The 21,569-nt window shown below is 45.6% G+C and overlaps 1 protein-coding gene across 3 annotated transcripts in view; it reads left to right on the top strand.

Annotated features, from left to right (window-relative positions):
* LOC117350089 overlaps positions 1 to 19,774 on the top strand; it is a 57,303-nt gene extending 37,529 nt beyond the window's left edge. Inside the window, exons 4-7 of one of the 3 annotated variants that reach the window (XM_033924044.1) lie at positions 7,442 to 7,843; positions 8,341 to 8,454; positions 16,424 to 16,506; positions 19,066 to 19,774. In XM_033924044.1, coding sequence (XP_033779935.1) covers positions 7,442 to 7,843; positions 8,341 to 8,454; positions 16,424 to 16,506; positions 19,066 to 19,269 — 803 coding nt within the window. In that variant the 3' untranslated portion in view covers positions 19,270 to 19,774. The remainder of the gene's footprint in view (positions 1 to 7,441; positions 7,844 to 8,340; positions 8,455 to 16,423; positions 16,507 to 19,065) is intronic. The other 2 variants (XM_033924045.1, XM_033924046.1) reach the window with 2 other exon arrangements.
* Positions 19,775 to 21,569: the final 1,795 nt, after the last annotated feature.

Genomic DNA, 21,569 nt, shown 5'->3' with positions numbered 1-21,569 from the left:
TATTGACCATGAGCATCACAGCACCTGCAATGAGCTCCTTACAATTGTCAAACCAAAGAAACAAAGTCCAGGAAGCCTAAAAGTGAGGGCACAGTGAATCCAAGACCACAAAAAGAAAACTGGAGACCACTTTACAAGATGCAGGCAGTGTTTATTCCAATAAACCAGCGGTCTCAAAATCAAACCCTTTGCAGGGCCACATTGTAGATTTGTAGGTATTTGAGAGGGCTGCAGAAAAAAATAGTTAAAGACAACTTTGCATAAGGTAAAACTCATTTGTAAAGCTTTCCTTAATTGCTTCTGATAATTTAAGCTCTACATAGCTGAAAGCAGTGCAACATGCAGAAAGATGCAGGAAAGCGCTTGCATGAGGTTACAGCAGTGAGGCAGGCAACATTCCAGAACAATGGTAAGATACTGAGGGCCTGAAAATAGTACCTGGTGGGCCGCATGTGGCCCCCGGGCCGCGGGTTTGAGACCACTGCAATAAACAATACGCTGCACGCTATAATCACAGCTTCTTCAGCAGCGAGACCCCTCGCCAGACAACATTGCTCCAAGTTTATTTGACATGTGATTTACCAACCATCAGCGAGCATCTGATCGGTTTACGGAGTAAAATTACAATGTTAAAATTAAAATACAGTTCTAAAATAAAATTGGGGAAAAAAAAAAAAAAAGGCCATTTAATAAAGGGCTCCTTTTTACTAAGCTGTGCTGGTGGTTTTACTGCGCGCATGCTGGACGCTAACGCCTCCGCTGAGCAGGCGGTAGTTTTTTGGCTAACGCAGGGAGGGGTTAACGCATGCTAAAAAGGTGCGTGCGATAAAGCCGCAGACGCGGCTTCGTAAAAGGAGCCCTACGTATTTACAAACTGAAAAAAATACCATGAACACCTTCTCGCACATCAGGCAGCATTATGGGGTAAAGATCTAGAACAATTCTCTCGCCCACTACTTACGAGGAATTCAGAAAGCGCCTAAAAACTTATTTGTTCCTAAAGTATCTAGACAACTCATCTCTTTCTCCTTAACGGTTCTTTTGTCCTATTACCACTTTCTTTCCTTCATCTCTTTTAATTCAATCAACTTGTACCTCTTTTAGTCTTTTGTAAACCGCATAGAACTTCACGGTATTACATTACATTACATTAGAGATTTCTATTCCATCTGTGCCTTGCGGTTCTAGGCGGATTACAATTTAGAAGATATCTGGGCATTTCCAGTGGAGTTACATTACAGTAGAAGAGTAAATTATAGGTAAATAGTAAAGAATTACAATACATTCAAGATCACAGAAGATGTACATAACAACTGAATCAAGTTACATCGGGTAGAGAATAACATCAGATAACTATAAGCGAAGGTGGTTACATAATGTTGATGATTTCATGACGTTGGTTTCTTAATGTTGATGATATAGACTGTAGAGGTGTTTGATGGTGGTTAGAGTGATGGGAGATATTTTTTGAATAGTAGAGTTTTTATTTCTTTTCGGAATTCTTTTATGTCTTGTTTTGATCAGTAATTTTGAGATGGTAGGGTCAATTTTAGCTGCCTGTGTCCCTAGTAGGTTGTCGTAAAGTTTCTTACGTCGAGTACCATTGAGGGGTGGGTAGGAGAAGAGGTTCAGTGTTCTCCTTCTTCTGGGTGAGAGGTAGTAATAAAAACGGTTGTTTAGGTAGCTGGGTGCAGTGCCATGGGTTATTTTGAATAAAAGACAGTAGAATTTGAATTGTGTTCTTGCTTTTATCGGTAGCCAGTGAGCTTCTAAGTATGCGTTGGTAATGTGGTCATATTTGCTGAGTGAGTAAATGAGTCTGAGGGCTGTGTTCTGGACGGTCTGTAATTGTTTTATTGTTTTGATTGGGCACGGTACTGCGGTATATAAACTGTTATTATTATTAGAATTGACCAGCATCTCAGGGACCCCTGATGAAGACGTGTTGGACCGTGTCAGGTCCCTTTACCTGTTAAAAGGTGGCCTATTTGTACACAACATACTCCCTACAATTGTACCATAGGCTTGTAAGAGAAAAGAGCTTTAGGTAATTAGCCATGCAATGGGCATTATTACATCCAATAACCACAATTTATTATTTCTATAGTGCTAGCAGACTCATGCAGTACTGCATATTGTACACGCAAGAGACGGTCCCTGCTCTGAAGAGCTTACAATCTAATTATGACAGACACACAGGACAAAAGGGGAGTCAGAGCATAGTGATCATTTAAGGAATTAGAGGGGGGGGGAGGCTGATGAGGTGGAATCGCATAGGACAAAGGGGAATAATAATAATAATAATAAATAACAGTTTATATACCGCAGTACCGTTAAGGGAATCTGAACTTAGGTGCTCAAGAAGGGAACTGGAACGGAATGAAGAGGTGGTATGGGACCATTCAGGGGATGAAAGCTAGAAGGATGCTAAGGTGCACAGGAAGAGATATGGCCAGTAGGAAAAAGGAAGTATTGATGCCTCTGTATAAGACTCTGGTGAGACTTCATTTAGAATATTGTGTACAATTCTGGAGGCTGCACCTTCAAAAAGATATAAAAAGGATGGAGTCGGTCCAGAGGAAGGCTACTAAAATGGTGTGTGGTCTTCGTGATGAGACATATGGGGACAGACTTAAAGATCTCAATCGGTATACTTTGGAGGAAAGGCGGGAGAGGGGAGATATGATAGAGACGTTTAAATACCTACGTAATGTAAATGCGCACGAGTCGAGTCTCTTTCATTTGAAAGGAAACTCTGCAATGAGAGGGCATAGGATGAAGTTATGAAGCGATAGGCTCAGGAGCAATCTAAAGAAATACTTTTTTACAGAAAGAGTGGTAGATGTGTGGAACAGTCTCCCAGAGGAAGTGACTGAATTCAAGAAGGCATGGGATAGGCACGTGGGATCTCTCAGAGAGATGAAGAGATAATGGTTACTGTGGATGGGCAGACTAGATGGGCCATTTGGACTTTATCTGCCATCAAGTTTCTATAAAAGACATATGTTGGTAGGGTTAGGATTTAAACACCAGCTTCAAATAAGCGGGCTTTCCGTCTGGATTTGAATCCGCCAGCGATGGACCCTGGCGCAGCAAGGTAGAAGGGACGGAGACAGGGGTTGGCAGTAGAGGAGAAGGGCATTGGCAGGAGGGGCTTGTCTGACACACGGAGTGATCCTGGCCCTAAATGGTTAATTCTCATTGACTTTTTTTGTTTCAGTCTATAGTTTTGTAATTCCTGGAGTGTTTCCAGCTTCTTATTTTGCAAACTGCCCTGAATTATAATTGGTGTGGTTGGGATAAAAACGACTCCCTCCTGCCTGTTTAATGCTTTAAATGTTTACTTGTAACCTGTTCTGAGCTTTCTGGGAGGACAGGAGATAAAACGAGCAAACTAAAATACTGAATAATGTAATGCAACAGTGGTTTAGGGGTTCTCTTTGCTCTATACCATAACCGGGGGGGGGGGGGGGGGGGGGGGGACTGAGGGTATAATAAAAGCGCTCCCTATCTATACTGAGATTCTATCTATTCATCTTTTCATGAAGTGATTCAAGGTGGTTTAAACTAAACTAAAACTTGGCTTCGTAGACTGGGTCATACAATATGTTGAATATTAAACCGGTTCTGTGAAGTATTTTCCCTATCTGTCTAGCTGTGTTGCCCAGAGTCACAGGGGAGCAATCTTGGATTGAATTCCACAGCCTCAGGGCTGAGGCAGCAGCTCTAACCACTAGGCCACGCCTCCCCTTCCCTATATGATGTACGTGGATGACATTCTACTACTACTACTGTTTAATACTTCTATTGCGCTGAAAGGCATACACAGTGCTTTACAGTTTGACATTGAATAGACAGTGCCTGCTCAGAAGAGCTTACAATCTAACTTGGTCACACAGGCATGACGTAGAAGGTTGGAGATGCAGAACCCAAGGTGAGAGGAGTTAGGAGGAATCAAAAGCACTCTCGGAGAGGTGGGCTGACATTTATAGACGGTCCCTGCTCGGAAGAGCTTACAATCTAACTTGGACAGAAAGACATGACATATAGGGTTGGGGATGCAGAACCTGAGGTGAGAGGAGTTAGGAGTCAAAAGCACTCTCGAAGAGGTGTGCTGACATTTATAGATGGTCCCTGCTCGGAAGAGCTTACAATCTAACTTGGACAGAAAGACATGACATATAGGGTTGGGGATGCAGAACCTGAGGTGAGAGGAGTTAGGAGTCAAAAGCACTCTCAAAGAGGTGGGCTGACATTTATAGATGGTCCCTGCTTGGAAGAGCTTACAATCTAACTTGGACAGAAAGACATGATATATAGGGGTAGGGATGCAGAACCCAAGGTGAGAGGAGTCAAAAGCTAGCCTCCTCATTGGTCTTGTCCCTGCTGCCTCTCGTTTAAATGCCCAAGCAAAGAAAGCTAAGTTAAAAACTAATTTATTTCACGAAAAAAATATACAATGCTTTAAAAAATATTAAGATTAAGACTATTTAATATAAGAGAGGCAGCAGGGAGAAGACCAATGAGAAAGCTAGCTATGTTGTGAATTCTGTACTATAACAGATTGTATTCTGTACAGATGTAACCACTGAGGTCTTATCCCAAATCACCTAAATGAAATGAATAAGGAATTGAATATATGATAAGCTGATGGTGAAGTACTTATTATGAAATATTGAGATATATCTGAATGAAATATGTCTTCGAACTTTTTCAAAAACTTTTCTTAATATATCAATGAATGAGGACACTTTTTGGATTAATGACTTATTCAAATGTTTTGCCATGTATTGTGTCAACACTGAAATGTAGCATACTATAACAAAGAAAGAATCCAACAAAACTGCAGTGTGAGATCGAGCCGAAAAACAAAAGCAAAAACTGCAGCGGTGATGTACAATGATGACAAGACTTTAATGGACAATCATCCGCTATAATAAAAAACCCCTTAGCGAGCAAGCGCACTTCAAACTCCGTGTTCCATGCCTCCGTGGTGCCGTGCTCCTGCAGGCGCAGTATGACCCTGCGGCGGTTTCTCTATTGGCCTCCGTTCTCATGCGCAGATGCGGCAACAGTTTCACCCCCCTCCCACACCCCAGCCAGCCTGCGCCTCGACGAACGGAAAATGCCCAGGCCTCTAGGGCTCAAGGCACCGCTGCTAGGTGTACAGACAGGGACTAGCGGGTTTTCCCCAGCCCGAGGCCGGACCAGCAGCAGCAGTAGCCGCGGTTTCATCAAGTGACCGCAGGGCATTTGCTAGGCCGGCCCACTTTGATAATGCGAGGTGGGTCAGCCTAGCAAAAAGGCTGCCCGGTCTAGCGGGTGCTGCACAGGGGGAGCAGGTAAGGGAGAGGGGGTGTTGCTAGACATGGGGGAGGTAAAAGAAAGGGAGAGGGGCTACTGCTGGAGAGGGGGAGCAGGGAAAGGGTGCTGATGGACAGGGGGGAGGTAAAAGGAAGGGAGAAGGTCTACTGCTGGACAGGGGGAGTAAGAAAGGGGTGCTGCTGGACAGGGGGGAAATAAAAGGAAGGGAGAAGGGCTACTGCTGAACAGGGGGAGCAGGGAAAGGGTGCTGCTGGACGGGGGGGAGGTAAAAGGAAGGGAGAAGGCCTACTGCTGGACAGGGGGAGCATGGAAGAGGTGCTGCTGGACAGGGGGGAGGTAAAAGGAAGAGAGAAGGCCTACTGCTGGACAGGGGGAGCAGGGAAGAGTTGCTGCTGGACAGGGGGGAGTTAAAGGGAAGGGAGAAGGTCTACTGGACAGGGGGAGCAGGGAAGGGATGCTGCTTGGCAGGAGGGAGGTAAAAGGAAGGGATAAGGGCTACTGGACAGGGGGAGCAGGGAAGGGGTGCTGCTGGACAGGGGGGAGGTAAAAGGAAGGGAGAATGGCTACTTCTGGACAGGGGGAGCAGGGAAGGGGTGTTGCTGGACAGGGGGGAGGTAAAAGGAAGGAAGAAGGCCTACTGCTGGACAGGGGGAGCAGGGAAGAGGTTCTGCTGGACAGGGGGGAGGTAAAAGGAAGGGAGAAGGGCTGCTAGCATCCGTTAATGTAACGAGCTAAAATAACTAGTAAGAAATAAATATCAATATAGTCATAAAACAGTTTGTATCCAAAAAGGATTGATGAACCCGGACCCGACACGGTCCGTGTTTCGAAGAAACACTCCTTCTTCATGGGTCCTACATAGTATCATATTCAAAATAACCTGTTTACCGCTGATTCCAGTTGCTATCATCAGGTTATTTTGTATATGATACTATTTAGCCATAGCATACTTCACTTGCTATAACTCATCAACAGATAAGTACATCATGTTCTCTGATCTTAAGGGTCGATGGGACTGATGTAATGTCACAGTATGTGAAAGATCCCATGGTATCCCTCGGCGACTTGCTTGAAAAATCAAACACCAACACATTAAACATTACTGGAGATTTAAAAGGTAGCCAATACAATTTTTGTACTAAAGGTGTCTCATGCTCAAATGTAATGCCATTTGCAGAGATTAAATGATTTCCAGAGGGTGCATTTGAGATAAAGGTGGTTAGACATTTATTCCATTCATCTGCTTGGAATAGAAACATAGAAACATAGAAAGATGACGGCAGAAAAGGGCCACAGCCCATCAAGTCTGCCCACTCTATTGACCCACCCCATTAAGTCTGAGTGCTAATGACCTAGTTCCTTAACTCGACCCTCGTAGGGATCCCACGTGGATGTCCCATTTATTCTTAAAGTCGAGCACGCTGGTGGCCTTGATCACCTGCACCGGAAGTCTGTTCCAGTGATCTACCACCCTTTCTGTGAAGAAATACTTCCTGGTGTCACCACTAAATTTCCCTCCTCTGAGTTTGAGCGGGTGCCCCCTTGTGACCGAGGGTCCCTTGGGAAAGAATATATCGTTTTCCACCTCGACACGACCCGTGACGTACTTAAATGTCTCAATCATGTCACCCCTTTCCCTGCGCTCCTCAAGGGTATAGAGCTGCAGTTTGCCCAGTGATCGATCCATCAAGGAATCTCTTGTAGATACAGCTCTTCAAGGATGGAAAGGCAAACAGATAGGCACTACATGTGGAAATTCAAAATGGTGCGACAGGTAGATCGGGGATGAACCTGTTATGGTTTTGAAGCAGAGGCAGGCAAACTTGAAAATGGCCCTTGCTTCCATAGGTAGCCAGTATAGTTTTTTTGTAATACGGGCTTACTCAGAGAAAGGGCATTTTGGTAATGCTGGAGTGATCAAAATCCCAGTAAGGAGCTCAACTATTAAGGGGAACCCCCACCTAATGCCCTCGCGCCAACCCTGATGAGCGGTACAGGCTGGTGCGAGTCCATTAATTGGTGTTACATATCTTTGGGGCCCGGGCGGTGAAGTCCGGAAGAAATGTTTTACTGAATCCCATTCAAAGATACTTGTGTTTTTCTGATTATACCCCAGATTTGCTCGAGATGGAGGAGGGGGAGAAGGACAGCGTCCTGCAGACCCCTCCCTCACTGGCTGTGAGGACAGGAGACACCTTCAACCTGAGTTGCACGCTGACCTGGAGGCAGAGGGCACAGCTCCGGACCGTGGTTTTCCTGTGGGAGGTCGGGAACCGGACATATAGCCGTGTGGCCTCCTCTACCTTAGAGGAGGCTGCAGGAGGCAAGAATTCACCCCTCTCCCTTGGCTGGGATGACAGAGTGTCTTTGCGGGCAGATCTGGGAGTAGGGGCATCCTGGCTGGTTGTGATCAATGCCCAGGAGCAGGACAGTGGCTTCTATCGCTGCAATGTGTCTGTGCTGAGACCACTGCCCACGCTGGACCTCTCTGGAAATGGCTCGATGGTGACCGTACAAGGCAGAGTGCCCTCCTTCCTATCCTACTGTCTGATATGTCTCTCGTTGTCTCTCACATTTGTCCCTTTTAATGTGTCGATGTTTCTTTTAAATTGTACTTCCTCTGTTTATGTTAATGGCATTGGTTTTATGTTTTATTATGTTTTTCTTTTCCTTTTTATATTTTACATTGTAAAGTCGCTTAGAAATTGGATAGTTTCAAGTTTATTTAATTTTTGATGAATCGCCTATTACAAATTCTAGGCGATGTACATATTATAATTTAGATAGAAGAAACTTACAAAATAAATTCAAATTTCAAATTTAAAACAATACATACATGAGTTTGAGGAATAGGGATAAAAGTTACAATATTTGGGATTAGATAAAAAAGGAAAAAACAAAAAGAGGGGAATAAGCGATCAAATCAAATTTTAATAAACACTTGAAAACGATGCTCAATACTCTCTTCTCACCTTACTTGGGTTCATCCATCCCTTTCTTTTCTTCCCTGCACAGGTGAGGAGGTGGTACTGCCTCAGAGTTCTCTGCACCGTTATACCTCACTTCTCACTGCTTTTGCTATTGGCGGGGTCCTAATCACGGTGACAACCCTGATCTTGACATCGAAAGGCGAGTATTTGAAAATGGGGAAGAGGAAGGAGGGACAGATACAGAGGGAAGCGTAAACAAGATGGGAGCCAGACAGGTTTCAGTATAACAGATAGAACTAAGCAACAGGAGTGCTTCCCTTCAGACGTAGGGTTGCCAGATTGCCTCTATGAAAAAAAAAGAGGACACCTGCTTCTGCCCCAGACCTGCTCCAGCTTTGCTACATCCGCCCCCCACCCTGCTGCCACATCAATCTACCCCGAGCTCAGGACCGCATCTGCGCATGTGTGGATATTGGCGCAATGATGTCCGTGCACGCACAGACGCCTTCCAGGCGTGGCCCTGTAGTTGGGGACTTCAAAAACTTGGACAAACTGGCCAGGTTTTGGCACCCGGACAATTCTCTAACAAGAGGACATGTCCAGGTTTCCCCGGATGTCTGCTAACCCTCCTCATGCACTCCCATCCCTCACACCTAACTCCCCATTCTCAACACACACATAAGAGTTGCCATTACTGGGTCAGGCCAAAGGTCCATCCAGCCTAGTAATACTGTTTCCAACAGTGGCCAACCCAGGTCACAAGTACCTGGCAAGATCCCATGGGATAAAACAGATTTTATGCTGCTTATCCTAGGAAAAAGCAGTGGATTTCCCCAAGTCCATGGACTTTTGTTTTAGGAAATTATCCAAACCTTTTTTAAACCCTGCTACGCAAATTGCTTTCACCACATTCTCTGGCAATGAATTCCAGAGTTTAATTACACATTGAGCGACAAAATATTTTCTCCGGTTTGCTATAAATCTACTACTTAGTAGCTTCATTGCATGCCCCCCTAGTCCTAGTATTTTTTAGGAAAGAGTAAATAAGCAATTTACTTCTACCCATTCCACTCCACTTTACTGGGGAGCCATCATAGCCATTTCATCGCAGCTGCGCTGAAACCTCCCACAATGAAATGGCTGCCATGAATCGTCCCATTCTGACTATGAGTTTGTACCTGGGTTTAAGTGACTTGCCTGAGATCACCAGGAGCTGCAGTCGGATTGAACTGAGCCTACCGGGTTTCAGGCCATTGCTTTAACCATTAGGCTATACCTCCATTCCATGCATTGTTTTAGTTGTAGCTCAGGGTGAGTTAAATTTAGCTACTTTTAGGTATTCATTCATCTACTGTAATTCGATGATTGTAGAGCTCTTCTTCTTTGTGAACCGCCTAGAAGTCGCAAGATTATGGCGGTATAGAAAAATAAAGCTATTATTATTACTGCCTCACACCTTCACATAGCCCCTCTCCCCCTCCAAACACAACCCCACTCCCTCACAAACACCCCCACACAACTCCTACTTTGATGAAGCTTCATTCCATCTGTTAGTGTAGTCGTCCGTTTTAAGCATTCCTGGTTATTGTAATGTTATTTATTTGGGTGCGTTTAAGAAAATTGAGAGTGGTTCAAAACACCGCAGTTCGACTGATCTTTGGACTGGAAAAAAATGGGAGCATATTACACCATCTTATTTGAAACTCCACTGGCTGCCGATTGAGGCCAGAGTTTTGTTTAACTTTGCCTGCGTTTCGTACAAATCAATTTTTGGTTTGTCACCTTGTTCCAAATTTTTTCTTTGAACCACCCAAATAAGGTCACACGCAGAGTTTGTCTGTTTACATTTCCTTCCGCTAAATTATGTTGTTACAAAAGATTCCTGGAGAGAACTCTCTCTTTTCAAGCGGCCAAACTGAATGATTGGTTTGGTAAAATTATGCTAGGATCCTCTTCTTATCTTGATTTTAGAAAACTATTGAAGACTCAACTATTTGAAAAATTTGTATCCTAACTGGTTGTTTCGTTTAATAATTCTATGCTTCCGTCATGCAATGGATCTTCTTTTAAATTGTATTTTTACTGTATGGTCGGTTCTTAGTTGTTGTAATCCGCTTAGAACCATTCTTTCCAATTGCATTTTTCTTTTAAATCATATTTTCTACTGTAGGACCAATTCTTATTTATTGTATTTTGTTCTGAATTGTGTTTCCCCTTTAAAATTACTCTCCACTGTATGACTTGTGCTTATTTGTTGTAAACCGCCTAGAACAGGGGTCTCAAAGCCCCTCCTTGAGGGCCGCAATCCAGTCGGGTTTTCAGGATTTCCCCAATGAATATGCATGAGATCTATGTGCATACACTGCTTTCAATGTATATTCATTCGGGAAATCCTGAAAACCCGACTGGATTGCGGCCCTCAAGGAGGGACTTTAGATCCCTGGCCTAGAACCATTTCTAGCACCCTAAGCGGCGCATGGCGCACTCCTACCTGCGTGTTCCGTATGTCCGTGGCCGGAAGGAGTGCGTATGCGCGCCTACAACTGCCCCACACTCGCGAAGGGAGAAGATACAGAAACAAAGAAAGACTGACAGACAGCCAGGGAGAGAGGCAGTAAGACAGGGGGTCAGAGACACACAGGGGGACAGATGCAGAAAGAAAGGGGGGCAGGGAGAGAGATAAAAAACATAAAGTAAGAAAGAAAGAAACGCCTCGGCAAAAGTCTACACATCTATTCTAGCACCCGTTAATGTAACGGGCTTAAACACTAGTATAAAAATAAAATTATTATTATTAATTGTGAGGGCAGCAGGCTAAATCCCAGGGATTCTCACTTCAGCTCCTTGTGATCTTGGGCAGGTCACTCAACCCTTTGTTGCATCAGGAGCAAACAGACTGGAGCCACTCCGGGGACACAGAAACACCTAGTGCAGTGTTCTCAACCACCGGTCCACGGACCAGTGCCGGTCCACAGAAATTTCCTGCCGGTCCACAGGGCCAACACGTGCATCAAGCCCAAAACAGCGTTCCTCAACCGCCAGTCCACGGTGCGATCAATGCGGCATTATCTTTGAGCCAGCTCCCTCTTCCTCACTGATTCAGTGCACAAAGCCACGGGCAGTGGCTCCTACGGGCATCCTGTGCCTGAACCGGAAGCTTTCTCTCTGACATTGCAACGTCAGAGGGAAGGCTTCCAGATGAGGCACGGGACGTGCAAGGTGCAATTAGTACTATTATGGGGGCGGGGTCTGGGGGTGGAGATTGGGTAGAGATGGGCGGGGTCTGGCCCAGTGTTCTTCAACCGCCGGTCCACGGTGCGAACGACGCGGCGTTATCTTCAAGCCAGCTCCCTCTTCCTCACTGATTCAGTGCACAAAGCCACGGGCAGCGGCTCCTACGGGCATCCTGCGCTTGAACCGGAAGCCTTCTCTCTGACGTTGCAACATCAGAGGGAAAGCTTCCAGATGAGGCACGGGACGTGCAAGGTGCAATTAGTACTATTATGGGGGCGGGGTCTGGGGTGGAGATTGGGTAGAGATGGGCAGGGTCTGGCCCATGACTTAGCTCCGTGTTCTTCAACCGCCAGTCCACGGACCGATGCCAGTCCACAGAATAATTCTTTCATGTCTGGTGTAAAAAGGTTGAAAAACACTGACCTAGTGTACCTAAACATAGGGTTACCAGACGTTCGGATTTACCAGGCATCCAGACGGCTTTTCCAAACCCGGCACTTTGTCTGGGTTTTGGAAAAGTTTTGAGCTCGGGGGCCACCTCTGGAGAGCACCTACGCGTGTGCGGATGCAACGCGGTGGCATTGGACGCATGCGCGCACCCGTGTGATGTCATTGTGTCACGCCTGCGTGTGCTCGGAGGCCCTCCAAACATGGCTCTGTGCTCGAGAAGAGGAGGTTTGGGGGGGGGGGGGCTGGGGCAGAATGGGGAGTGAATTGGGTGGATATCCTGAAAACCTGACCTGGCTCCGGCTCTCGAGGACTGGAATTGCCTACCCCTGTCCTAAGTGGTTTATATTCAGGTCCTTTATCATAATTAATGGCTGGAACTGGGTGGGGCTGTGGGGCAGGGCCACGAATCCACGTTTTACTCATGTAAAATCTGGTAACCCTACCTAAAGGTAACTTGCCTCAAGCTACTATTGCGAAAGGGGTGAGCTAAATCCAAGCCCATAAACACTCCACATGTAGCATTACATCTTTTGTCCCTAGTCCCTACACACAACCCCTAAACCTACTTCCTCAGGCACCTCTACATAGGGTCACCAGATTTTCCAACGTAGAAATCCAGACACATGGCCCTGCCCATTCTGCCTCTAGCCCCGCCTTGTTCCGCCTCCAGCCCTGCCCTGTTCCACCTCCAGCCCCGCCCCATTATGCTGGTATAGGTGCGAGTTCCTAAATGTGGTGGGGACCTGTTTAACTTACAGTATATTTTAATCCTAGTACTATGCACAAATTTTTCTAGTATCTTACAAATTGATTTAATTTATTCATATACCACTTCTATCCTAAGTCAGGGGTAGGCAATTCTGGTCCTCGAGAGCCGGAGCCAGGTCAGGTTTTCAGGATATCCACAATAAATATGCATGAGATCGATTTGCATGCACTGCTTTCGATGCATATTCATTGAGGAAATCTGGAAAACCCGACTGGAATACGGCTCTCGAGGACCAGAGTTCCCTACCCTGACCTAGGCCAGGGGTAGGCAATTCCGGTCCTTGAGAGCCGGAGCCAGGTCAGGTTTTCAGAATATCCACAATCAATATGCACAAGATATATCTGCATCTCAAGGAGGCAGTGCATGCAAATCCATCTCGTACATATTCATTGTGGATATCCTCAAAACCTGACCTGGCTCCGGCTCTCGAGGACCGGAATTGCCTACCCCTGTCCTAAGTGGTTTATATTCAGGTCCTTTATCATAATTAATGAATAATATTTGCTCAGTAACCACCACCACGGTCATATTATAAAATGTATAATGACCACGATTTTATGGGAACCATCATTGCACACACGGGTTCCCTGCTCCTCTGTCAGACTAGGAAAGGACAGCCTGACCTATAACCAGTGTCCTTCCTTTGGAGAAGCCAAATAAAATAAAGAAAGAAATAAAAACCCTTCTATTCAAAAAAACACATAAAACCGAACTAACACAATCACCACGACAACATACTGTGTTTCCCCGATGATAAGGCAGGACCATCAAATAAGACAGCCCCCCCTTTTTAGAAAAAAATGTAAAATAAGGCACCCCCCCCCGCAAATAAGCCACCCACCGATACCTGCGCTTACCCGAATCGGGTGGTACGGTGGGTGACTCCGTGTGGTCCCTCCGTCTACCGTATTTGCCTCCATGGCTGCGTGCCGCGCCTCGTCATGAAGTGAAGAGGAGGAAGTGACAGGACTGCAGCGCGCGCACGTGACTCCGCGCAAGGAAACACAGGCAGCTTCCCTCATCCCTCCCTAACGGAGACTGCAGGAGTTTGTTCACGGCCGGAACATCCAATACAGGTAATAAAATTCTGTTTTTTTTCAACAATAACTGTGTACTGTAGTCTTCTTCATGGGTAAATAAGGCATCCCCCCGAAAATAAGCCCTAGAGCATATTTTGGCCTTCCAAAAAAAATAAGACAGTGTCTTACCATCGGGGAAACACGGTATGTACTTCCAATATCATGACAACTCAGATGTAATCCTTAGCAACTCAAAGAAATGTACAAACTACTCCGAATCTCCGGCCAATCCATTTGTAATTCGCCTTGAACGGCAAGGTAATGGCGGAATAGAAATCCCTAATATAATGTTAGCGTTCAGCCACATCAATTGCCATCAGATAAGAACATAAGAACATAAGAACTGCCTCTGCCGAGTCAGACCATAGGTCCATCACGCCCAGCAGTCCGCTCCCGCGGCGGCCCTCCAGGTCAATGACCTGTAGTGATCTATTACTCATTATACCCCTGGATCCCCTTTCCCTTCAAGAACTCGTCCAATCCCTTTTTGAAACCCAAAATCGTACTCTGCTCAACCACCTCCTCTGGAAGCGCATTCCAAGTGTCCACCACTCTCTGGGTGAAGAAGAACTTCCTAGCATTTGTTCTAAATCTATCTCCCCTCAATTTTTTTGAGTGCCCTCCAGAGTGCTCTCTACCTTCACCATACCCTTCATAATCTTATAAGTTTCTATCATATCCCCTCTAAGTCTCCGCTTTTCCAGGGAAAAGAGCCCCAGTCTCTCCAGCCTCTCAGCCTATGAGAGGTTTTCCATGCCCTTTATCATTTTTGTTGCTCTTCTCTGGACCCTCTTGAGTATCGCCATGTCTTTCTTTAGGTACGGCGACCAGTACTGGACGCAGTATTCCAGATGCGGTCGCACCATGGCCCTGTACAGCGGGAGGATAACTTCCTTGGTTCTGGTAGTGATACCTTTTTTGATAATGCCCAACATTCTGTTCGCCTTTTTTGAGGCCGCTGTTTACCCTGATGACGACTGCGAAACTCAGCTCGAGCTGGCCGACAGCGGCATTGAGCTGATAAAGACAAGTGCAACTGTTTCAGTGATGCTGATAGCAAAACAGTGATCGACATTTTGGGTTTTTAGTTAATGGGCGAGCACATAAAATCTGTGACACGATTTTGAATATCGCAGCGCTCAACAAACGGAACCAGATCAATGCAGCTTTCATGTCTCTTTTCTGTTGCCCACTGAATTATTTCTGGTTATAGATCATGCTGCCCTTTTCAGGTCTAACGGAGGAGCAGGGAACCCGTGTGTGCAATGATGGCTCCCATAAAATGGTGGTCGTTATAAATTTGATAATATGATCGTGGTGGTGGTGGTTACTGAGGTAGCACACAATATTATTCATTAATTTGTAAGATACTAGAAAAATTTGTGCATAGTACTAGGATTCAGATATAATTTAAGAGTGAGTACTTTTGTTTTTTTTAGCGCTTGCTATAGCTTGTTGACAATTGACTGAGAGGGGACATGATCGAAACATTCAAGATAATGAAGGGAATAGACTTAGTAGATAAAGTCAAGTTGTTCACCCTCTCCAAGGTAGAGAGAACGAGAGGGCACTCTCTGAAGTTAAAAGGGGGATAGATTCCGTTCAAATGTAAGGAAGTTCTTCTTCACCCAGAGAGTGGTAGAAAACTGGAATGTTCTTCCAGAGGCTGTTATAGGGGAAAACACCCTTCAGGGATTCAAGACAAAGTAGATAAAGACAGGTTGTTCACCCTCTCCAAGGTAGAGAGAACGAGAGGGAACTCTCTAAAGTTAAAAGGGGATAAATTCTGTACAAACGTAAGGAAGTTCTTCTTCACCCAGAGAGTGGTGGAAAACTGGAACGCTCTTCCGGAGGCTGTTATAGGGGAAATCACCCTTCAGGGATTCAAGACAAAGTTAGACAAGTTCCTGCTGAACCATAACATACACAGGTAGGTTCTAGTCTCAGTTAGGGCACAGGTCTTTGACCTAAGGGCCGCCGCGGGAGCAGATTGCTGGGCACAATGAACCACTGGTCTGACCCAGCAGCAGAAATTCTTATGTTTGTATGTTCTTAAGTGGAAGCCCCCACTTACATCCTGCCCCTGCCCAGCCCCTGACAAATACCCACTGTGTAAGATACGTGGGTATTTCTGGAATAACACTTAGGCCGATTGACATTTACACGGTATTCTCTGCATTCAAACTTGTAACACACACGCCAAGGTTTACCAGATATTTTCTAAAAAAGAGGACGCATGGCCCTGCCCTCTTCTACCCCTGGTCCCACCCCTTTCCACCCACAACCCCACCCCATTTCACTCCCCCCCAACCCCAGCCCAACTCAACCTCGTGTTTCAAAGGCATCAGTGCGTGTGCAGATGTGACGGGGTGATGTCACATGCATGCGGCGTCATTGCCTCAGGTCTGCGCATTCGCAGATGCCCTCCAGACGTGGCCTCGAGCTCAATGGTTTTCAAAACCCAGACAAACTGCCGGGTTTTGGAAACCTGTCTGGACACCTGGGAAAATTTAGACATCTGCTAACCCTACACATGCATAAAGGTGAGCACCCAGTAAGTATCTGAGCTTAACAGTGGGGCAGTGAGGAGACCAGCGACTGCATGATCTTACAGTTTGGGCTTTATTATTCTTTAGGGAAATGCTCAGGGGTCAGAGAAGAGGTGAGACCACCCAGCACCACAGATACCAAGGAGAACACGCACCATGGAGTGCCAAAGGTGTGTACAGAAATCAGACTTGGACACAATTCATATCCGTTCAATCTACTCTGACAGTGTAGGGGCACTGCCTGAATCCCAGCTCAGAACTTCTATGCCCTGGGGAAGGGGATGGGGAGAGGACAGTATATCAAATATACTGCAAATTAGAGAATGACACGGTGACAGAATTCATCACCGTTCCCGTCCCCAAGGATAACCGCGGGAAATAATCCCATGTCATTTTCTAGTGTCTATTCAACCTCGGTCCTTCTACACCAGCATTCTTCAAAGCATAGCTTGAGGGTCAGTGGTTGTGGCCAATCATACTCTGATTCTTATGTGAGCCAAGGATAATGAAGCCATTGTGACATCGCTGATGTGATTGGTTCTTAGGCACTGGTGGAATGAGGCACTATGACATCACAATATCTGCTCTGGATACCAGAGACTGTCATTCTGTAGTGTCTATCTCAACCTCAGTCCTTCTACACCAGCATTCTTCAAAGCAAAGCTTGAGGGTCAGTGGTTGTGGCCATTCATACTCTGATTCTTCCCTCTCTCCTTAAAGAATGACATGAAGATGGTTTCCCGCGGTTATCTGCGGGGACGGTAACGGTGATGAATTTTGTCACCGTGTCATTCTCTACTGCAAATGAACTTGGAAACTTGCTTGAGGAAATACTCTCAGCCCCTGAAGTGGAAGGAGAACAGTCGTTATGCAGAAGTGACATCTAATGGAAGAATGTAATGCCTCATTGTTTCCGGGTAATAGTAACATAGTAAATGACGGCAGATAAAGACCCGAGTGGTCCATCCAGTCTGCCCAACCATACATGCTCCATAAATTAATTATTTAGTTTAAATGGTCATTTTCCTTAGATATTTCTGGGCTGGATACCCAGAGCCCTGCTGAGTAGTGGTGCTTAGGTTCCAACTACTGGAGTCTCCATCAAAGCTCACTCCAGCCCATCTTAACCATCCCAGCCATCGAAGCCCTCCCCAGCCCGTCCTCAACTGAATGTCCATTTACAGGAAACAGGCCGTGCAAGCCTGCCCAGTACTGGTCTTAGTTCTTCAATGTATACCCATTATTTTCTGATTTGAGATCCTCTATATTCATCCCACCCTAGTTTGAACTCTGTCACCGTTTTCTTCTCCACCACTTCCCTTGGGAGCGCATTCCACGCATCAACCACCCTCTCCGAAAAGTAGAATTTCCTAACATTACTCTTGAATCTACCACCTCTCAACCTCAGATTATGTCCTCTGGTTTTACCATTTTCCTTTCTCTGGAATAGATTTTGTTCTACGTTAATACCTTTGACGTATTTGAACGTCTGAATCATATCTCCCCTGTCCCTCCTTTCCTCTAGGGCAGTGGTTCCCAAACCTGTCCTGGGGGACCCCCAGCCAGTCAGGTTTTCCAGATATCCCTAATGAATATGCATGAGAGAGATTTGCATATAATGGAAGTGAAAGGTAAGCAAATTTCTCTCATGCATATTCATTAGGGATATCTGGAAAACCTGACTGGCTGGGGGTCCCCCAGGACAGATTTGGGAACCACCGCTCTAGGGGATAGATATTCAGGGCTTCCAGTCTCTCCTCATACGTCTTCTGGTGCAAACCTCTTACCATTTTCGTCGCCTTCCTCTGGACCGCTTCAAGTGGAGGGAGCTCAGTGCATCCTGGCCAAGATTATTCCTATAGTAATTGAGAAAAAAATAGTAGTAGGGGGAAAAAAATCCTGGATTTTTGGGAATGAAGACACCAGAGTGCAGATCATGATTCCAATGAACCTAGGAACTCTTAGGAGGAAATAATTTATACAGAGGGAGAGAAGGAATGTAAATTTATAAATGCATTGTAAAAACACAATAATTTCTTTAAATTGTCAATATCAAAATGAGATAGTGTTTGTTAAAAGGTGGGCTGTTAATGGGGAAACAATGGTATGTCCCACAGAAAGTTGTGTAGGAAAATAAGCATTGCTGGCTGACCCAAAAGGACTGTCTAATAAAAGTAGGTGGAGGTGATACAAAGGAGGATCATTAAGAACTGATAAGGGACGCAAGCATTGTCAATTGAGGACCCCATGTTTGCATTCATAAGAGAACCTGAATGTTCCAAAACAGGGGTGTCAAAGTCCCTCCTCGAGGGCCGCAATCCAGTCGGGTTTTCAGGATTTCCCCAATGAATACGCATGAGATCTATTTGCATGCACTGCTTTCATGGTATGCTAATAGATCTCATGCATATTCATTGGGGAAATCCTGAAAACCCGACTGGATTGCGGCCCTCGAGGAGGGACTTTGACACCCCTGTTCCAAAAGAAAAGACCTTCCCGGAATTGAGTTCGTCTGATCAGCTCCAGCCAGCGCATTTTTTTTATAAATCCTAGATCCAGCAAATTAATAACCCAGTGAACTCATCACATCAAGCAGCAGTATCCGATAATGGTATCCTCACCTCTCCCCCCACAACAGGAAACGTTTTGCTCTGGTGCAAGTTTTGGATTTGGACTGCGGTAATGAAAATCTCTCTCCCTCCCTCCCTCTCCCTCCCTCTCTCCCTCAGGGAAATGCCTCTGCTTCTACATCTGTTCAGACCAGGAGGGACAGGATGGTGCATGCAGAAATCCAGAATGCCCTCAACCAGGTCCCTTCACCACTACGTGCTGTAAAGAGCCAGCTGCAGCCAGGCCCCGCCGAAGAGATCATCTATAGTGCGCTGGCACTGGCATCGCCACAGGCTGCTAACATTCCTACAACAGTACCATGACTGTCATACTCTTGGCGTGCAGAAGTGTGCTCTGCATCCCAGAGGTGTCAGCCCATCTGCTTTCCAGGGCGCTGAAGCGAGCAGCGAGTTTGGGAGCCTTCCATCAAAGAAGGGCATTATGGAAACAGCGCCCCCCCCCCACCCCACCCCCCAATTTCTAAAGTGTCCACAGAGTAAAATGAATTTCTCTGTTCCTTTCCAGAGCTAGGACTTTGCAGGGTAAGGAGGCTGACGAGGGTTTACTAATTTATGATTTCATTCATTCCCATTTTTGATACAGCAATTTGTACCTGAAGATGGATGAATCTGGCTTAAAAGCGATAGGGGCAGCCTTGCACGCCATTGTCATTTATAATATCGTTATTATAATTGTGCCACTGTAGTTGTGCATTTCTGATATAACGATGTATTACGCCCTATTTGTCTCGTTGTTTTTTGTATATAGGCTTATGCTTGATCATTTCATTCGTTATGTTATTAAGAAATTGCAAGATTTATGTCAAGCTATACTTGGCCTTTTTTTAAAAAATTATTTATTTACTCAATTTTCTATACTGTTCTCCCAGGAGAGTTCAGAACGGTTTATATGAATTTATTCAGATACTCAAGCATTTTTTCTATCTGTCCTGGTGTGCTCACAATCTATCTAGTGTACCTGGGGCAATGGGGGGATTAAGTGACTTGCCCAGGGTCACAAGGAGCAGCGTGGGTTTGAACCCACAACCCCAGGGTGCTGAGGCTGTAGCTTTAACCACTGCGCCACTCTAGAAATCAAAATGTAGTAGAAGTGAGCCAAGTATAGGGCAATGAGGCCATTGTGACATCACTGATGAGGTTGGTTCTTAGGCATTGGTGGAATGAGGCATTATGATGTCATAATACCAGCTCTGCTTATCAGAGGCTGAAACTTGTCACACTATTTTTTTATTCAATTTTCTGTACCGTTTTCCCAGGGGAGCTCATAACGGTTTATATGAATTTATTCAGGTACTCAAGCATTTTTCCCTGTCTCTACCTGGGGCAATGTGGGGATTAAGTGATTTGCCCAAGGTCAGAAGAGCAGCGTGTGTTTGAACCCACAACTTCAGGATGCCAAGGCTGTAGCTTTAACCACTGCGCCACTCTAGAAATCAAAATGTAGTAGACGTGAGCCAAGTATAGGGCAATGAAGCCATTGTGACATCACTGATGAGGTTGGCTCTTACGCACTGGTGGAATGAGGCATTATGATGTCACAATACCAGCTCTGGTTATCAGAGGCTGAAACTTTTCACACTGTTTATTTATTCAATTTTCTATACTGTTCTCCCAGGAGAGCTGAGAACTGTTTACATGAGTTCATTCAGGTACTCAAGCATTTTTCATTGTCTGTCCCAGTGGCTCACAATCTATCTAGTGTACCTGGGGCAATGGGGGGATTAAGTGACTTGCCCAGGTCACAAGGTGCAGCGACCATCACCTAGGACTAGGTCCTAGGGTGAATCTCTTCATTAAGATAATAAATCCTAATATACAAACAATAGAAACATTTACTGTTGACAGAGGCTGAGGCAAACACAATGATCTTATAAATCAGTTTCCTTGGAACAGGGGTTCTCAACCCAGTGGGGTAGTGAAAGTAGGAGGTGCCCAGGGCTTCTTCTACCCCCCTCCCCCTCACAACATGTGCATGCCTTCCTTTCCTCTCCCATACCTCTTTGGCTCTTTTGCTGGAGCAAGCAGCATCTTCAACCTGCTGCCGGTGCTGGCCTGGGCCTCCAGTCCTGCCCCATTTTACCCCCAGCCCCACAAAGCCTCCTCTCCTCTTCCCCGACGAGCTCCGGCGGCATCTGGAGAGCCTGGTGCATGCGTGAATCTGTGTGGCATCATCTCAGAGGCCCTCCAGATGTGGCCGGAGCTCAGCAGGGCTTTCCAAAACCCAGACAACTGCTTGGTTTTGGAAAGCGAACGTGTCCGAATTTTCCTGGTCATCTGGTAACCCTAGTTATGACATACTGTTCTTTTTCCGTTTACATTTTACAAGGACTCTTTCCTTATCTTTCCACTTTGAAATACGAGGGTCATTTCATAAATAATGTAAACTTTTTTTTTTTTTTTACAATCCTTCAATATAGTCTCCCTGCTTTGCAATGACCAAGTCCCAATGTCCGGGAAGCTTCATTATTCCATCCAATACACTGTTTTTGTTCAGTTGCCGAATGGCTTGGGTACCGGTGGAAGAAAGCTCTTCCAGAGATGCAAAACGATGTCCACGCATAGGTTGTTTCAACTTTGGAAAAAGGTCGAAATCTGGTGGGACT

The sequence above is a fragment of the Geotrypetes seraphini genome, chromosome 16 (assembly GCF_902459505.1).
Source record: "Geotrypetes seraphini chromosome 16, aGeoSer1.1, whole genome shotgun sequence".
Lineage (NCBI taxonomy): Eukaryota > Metazoa > Chordata > Amphibia > Gymnophiona > Dermophiidae > Geotrypetes > Geotrypetes seraphini.
The sequence above is the reverse complement of the archived record's forward strand: the minus strand, read 5'-3'. Positions and strand labels throughout refer to the sequence as shown.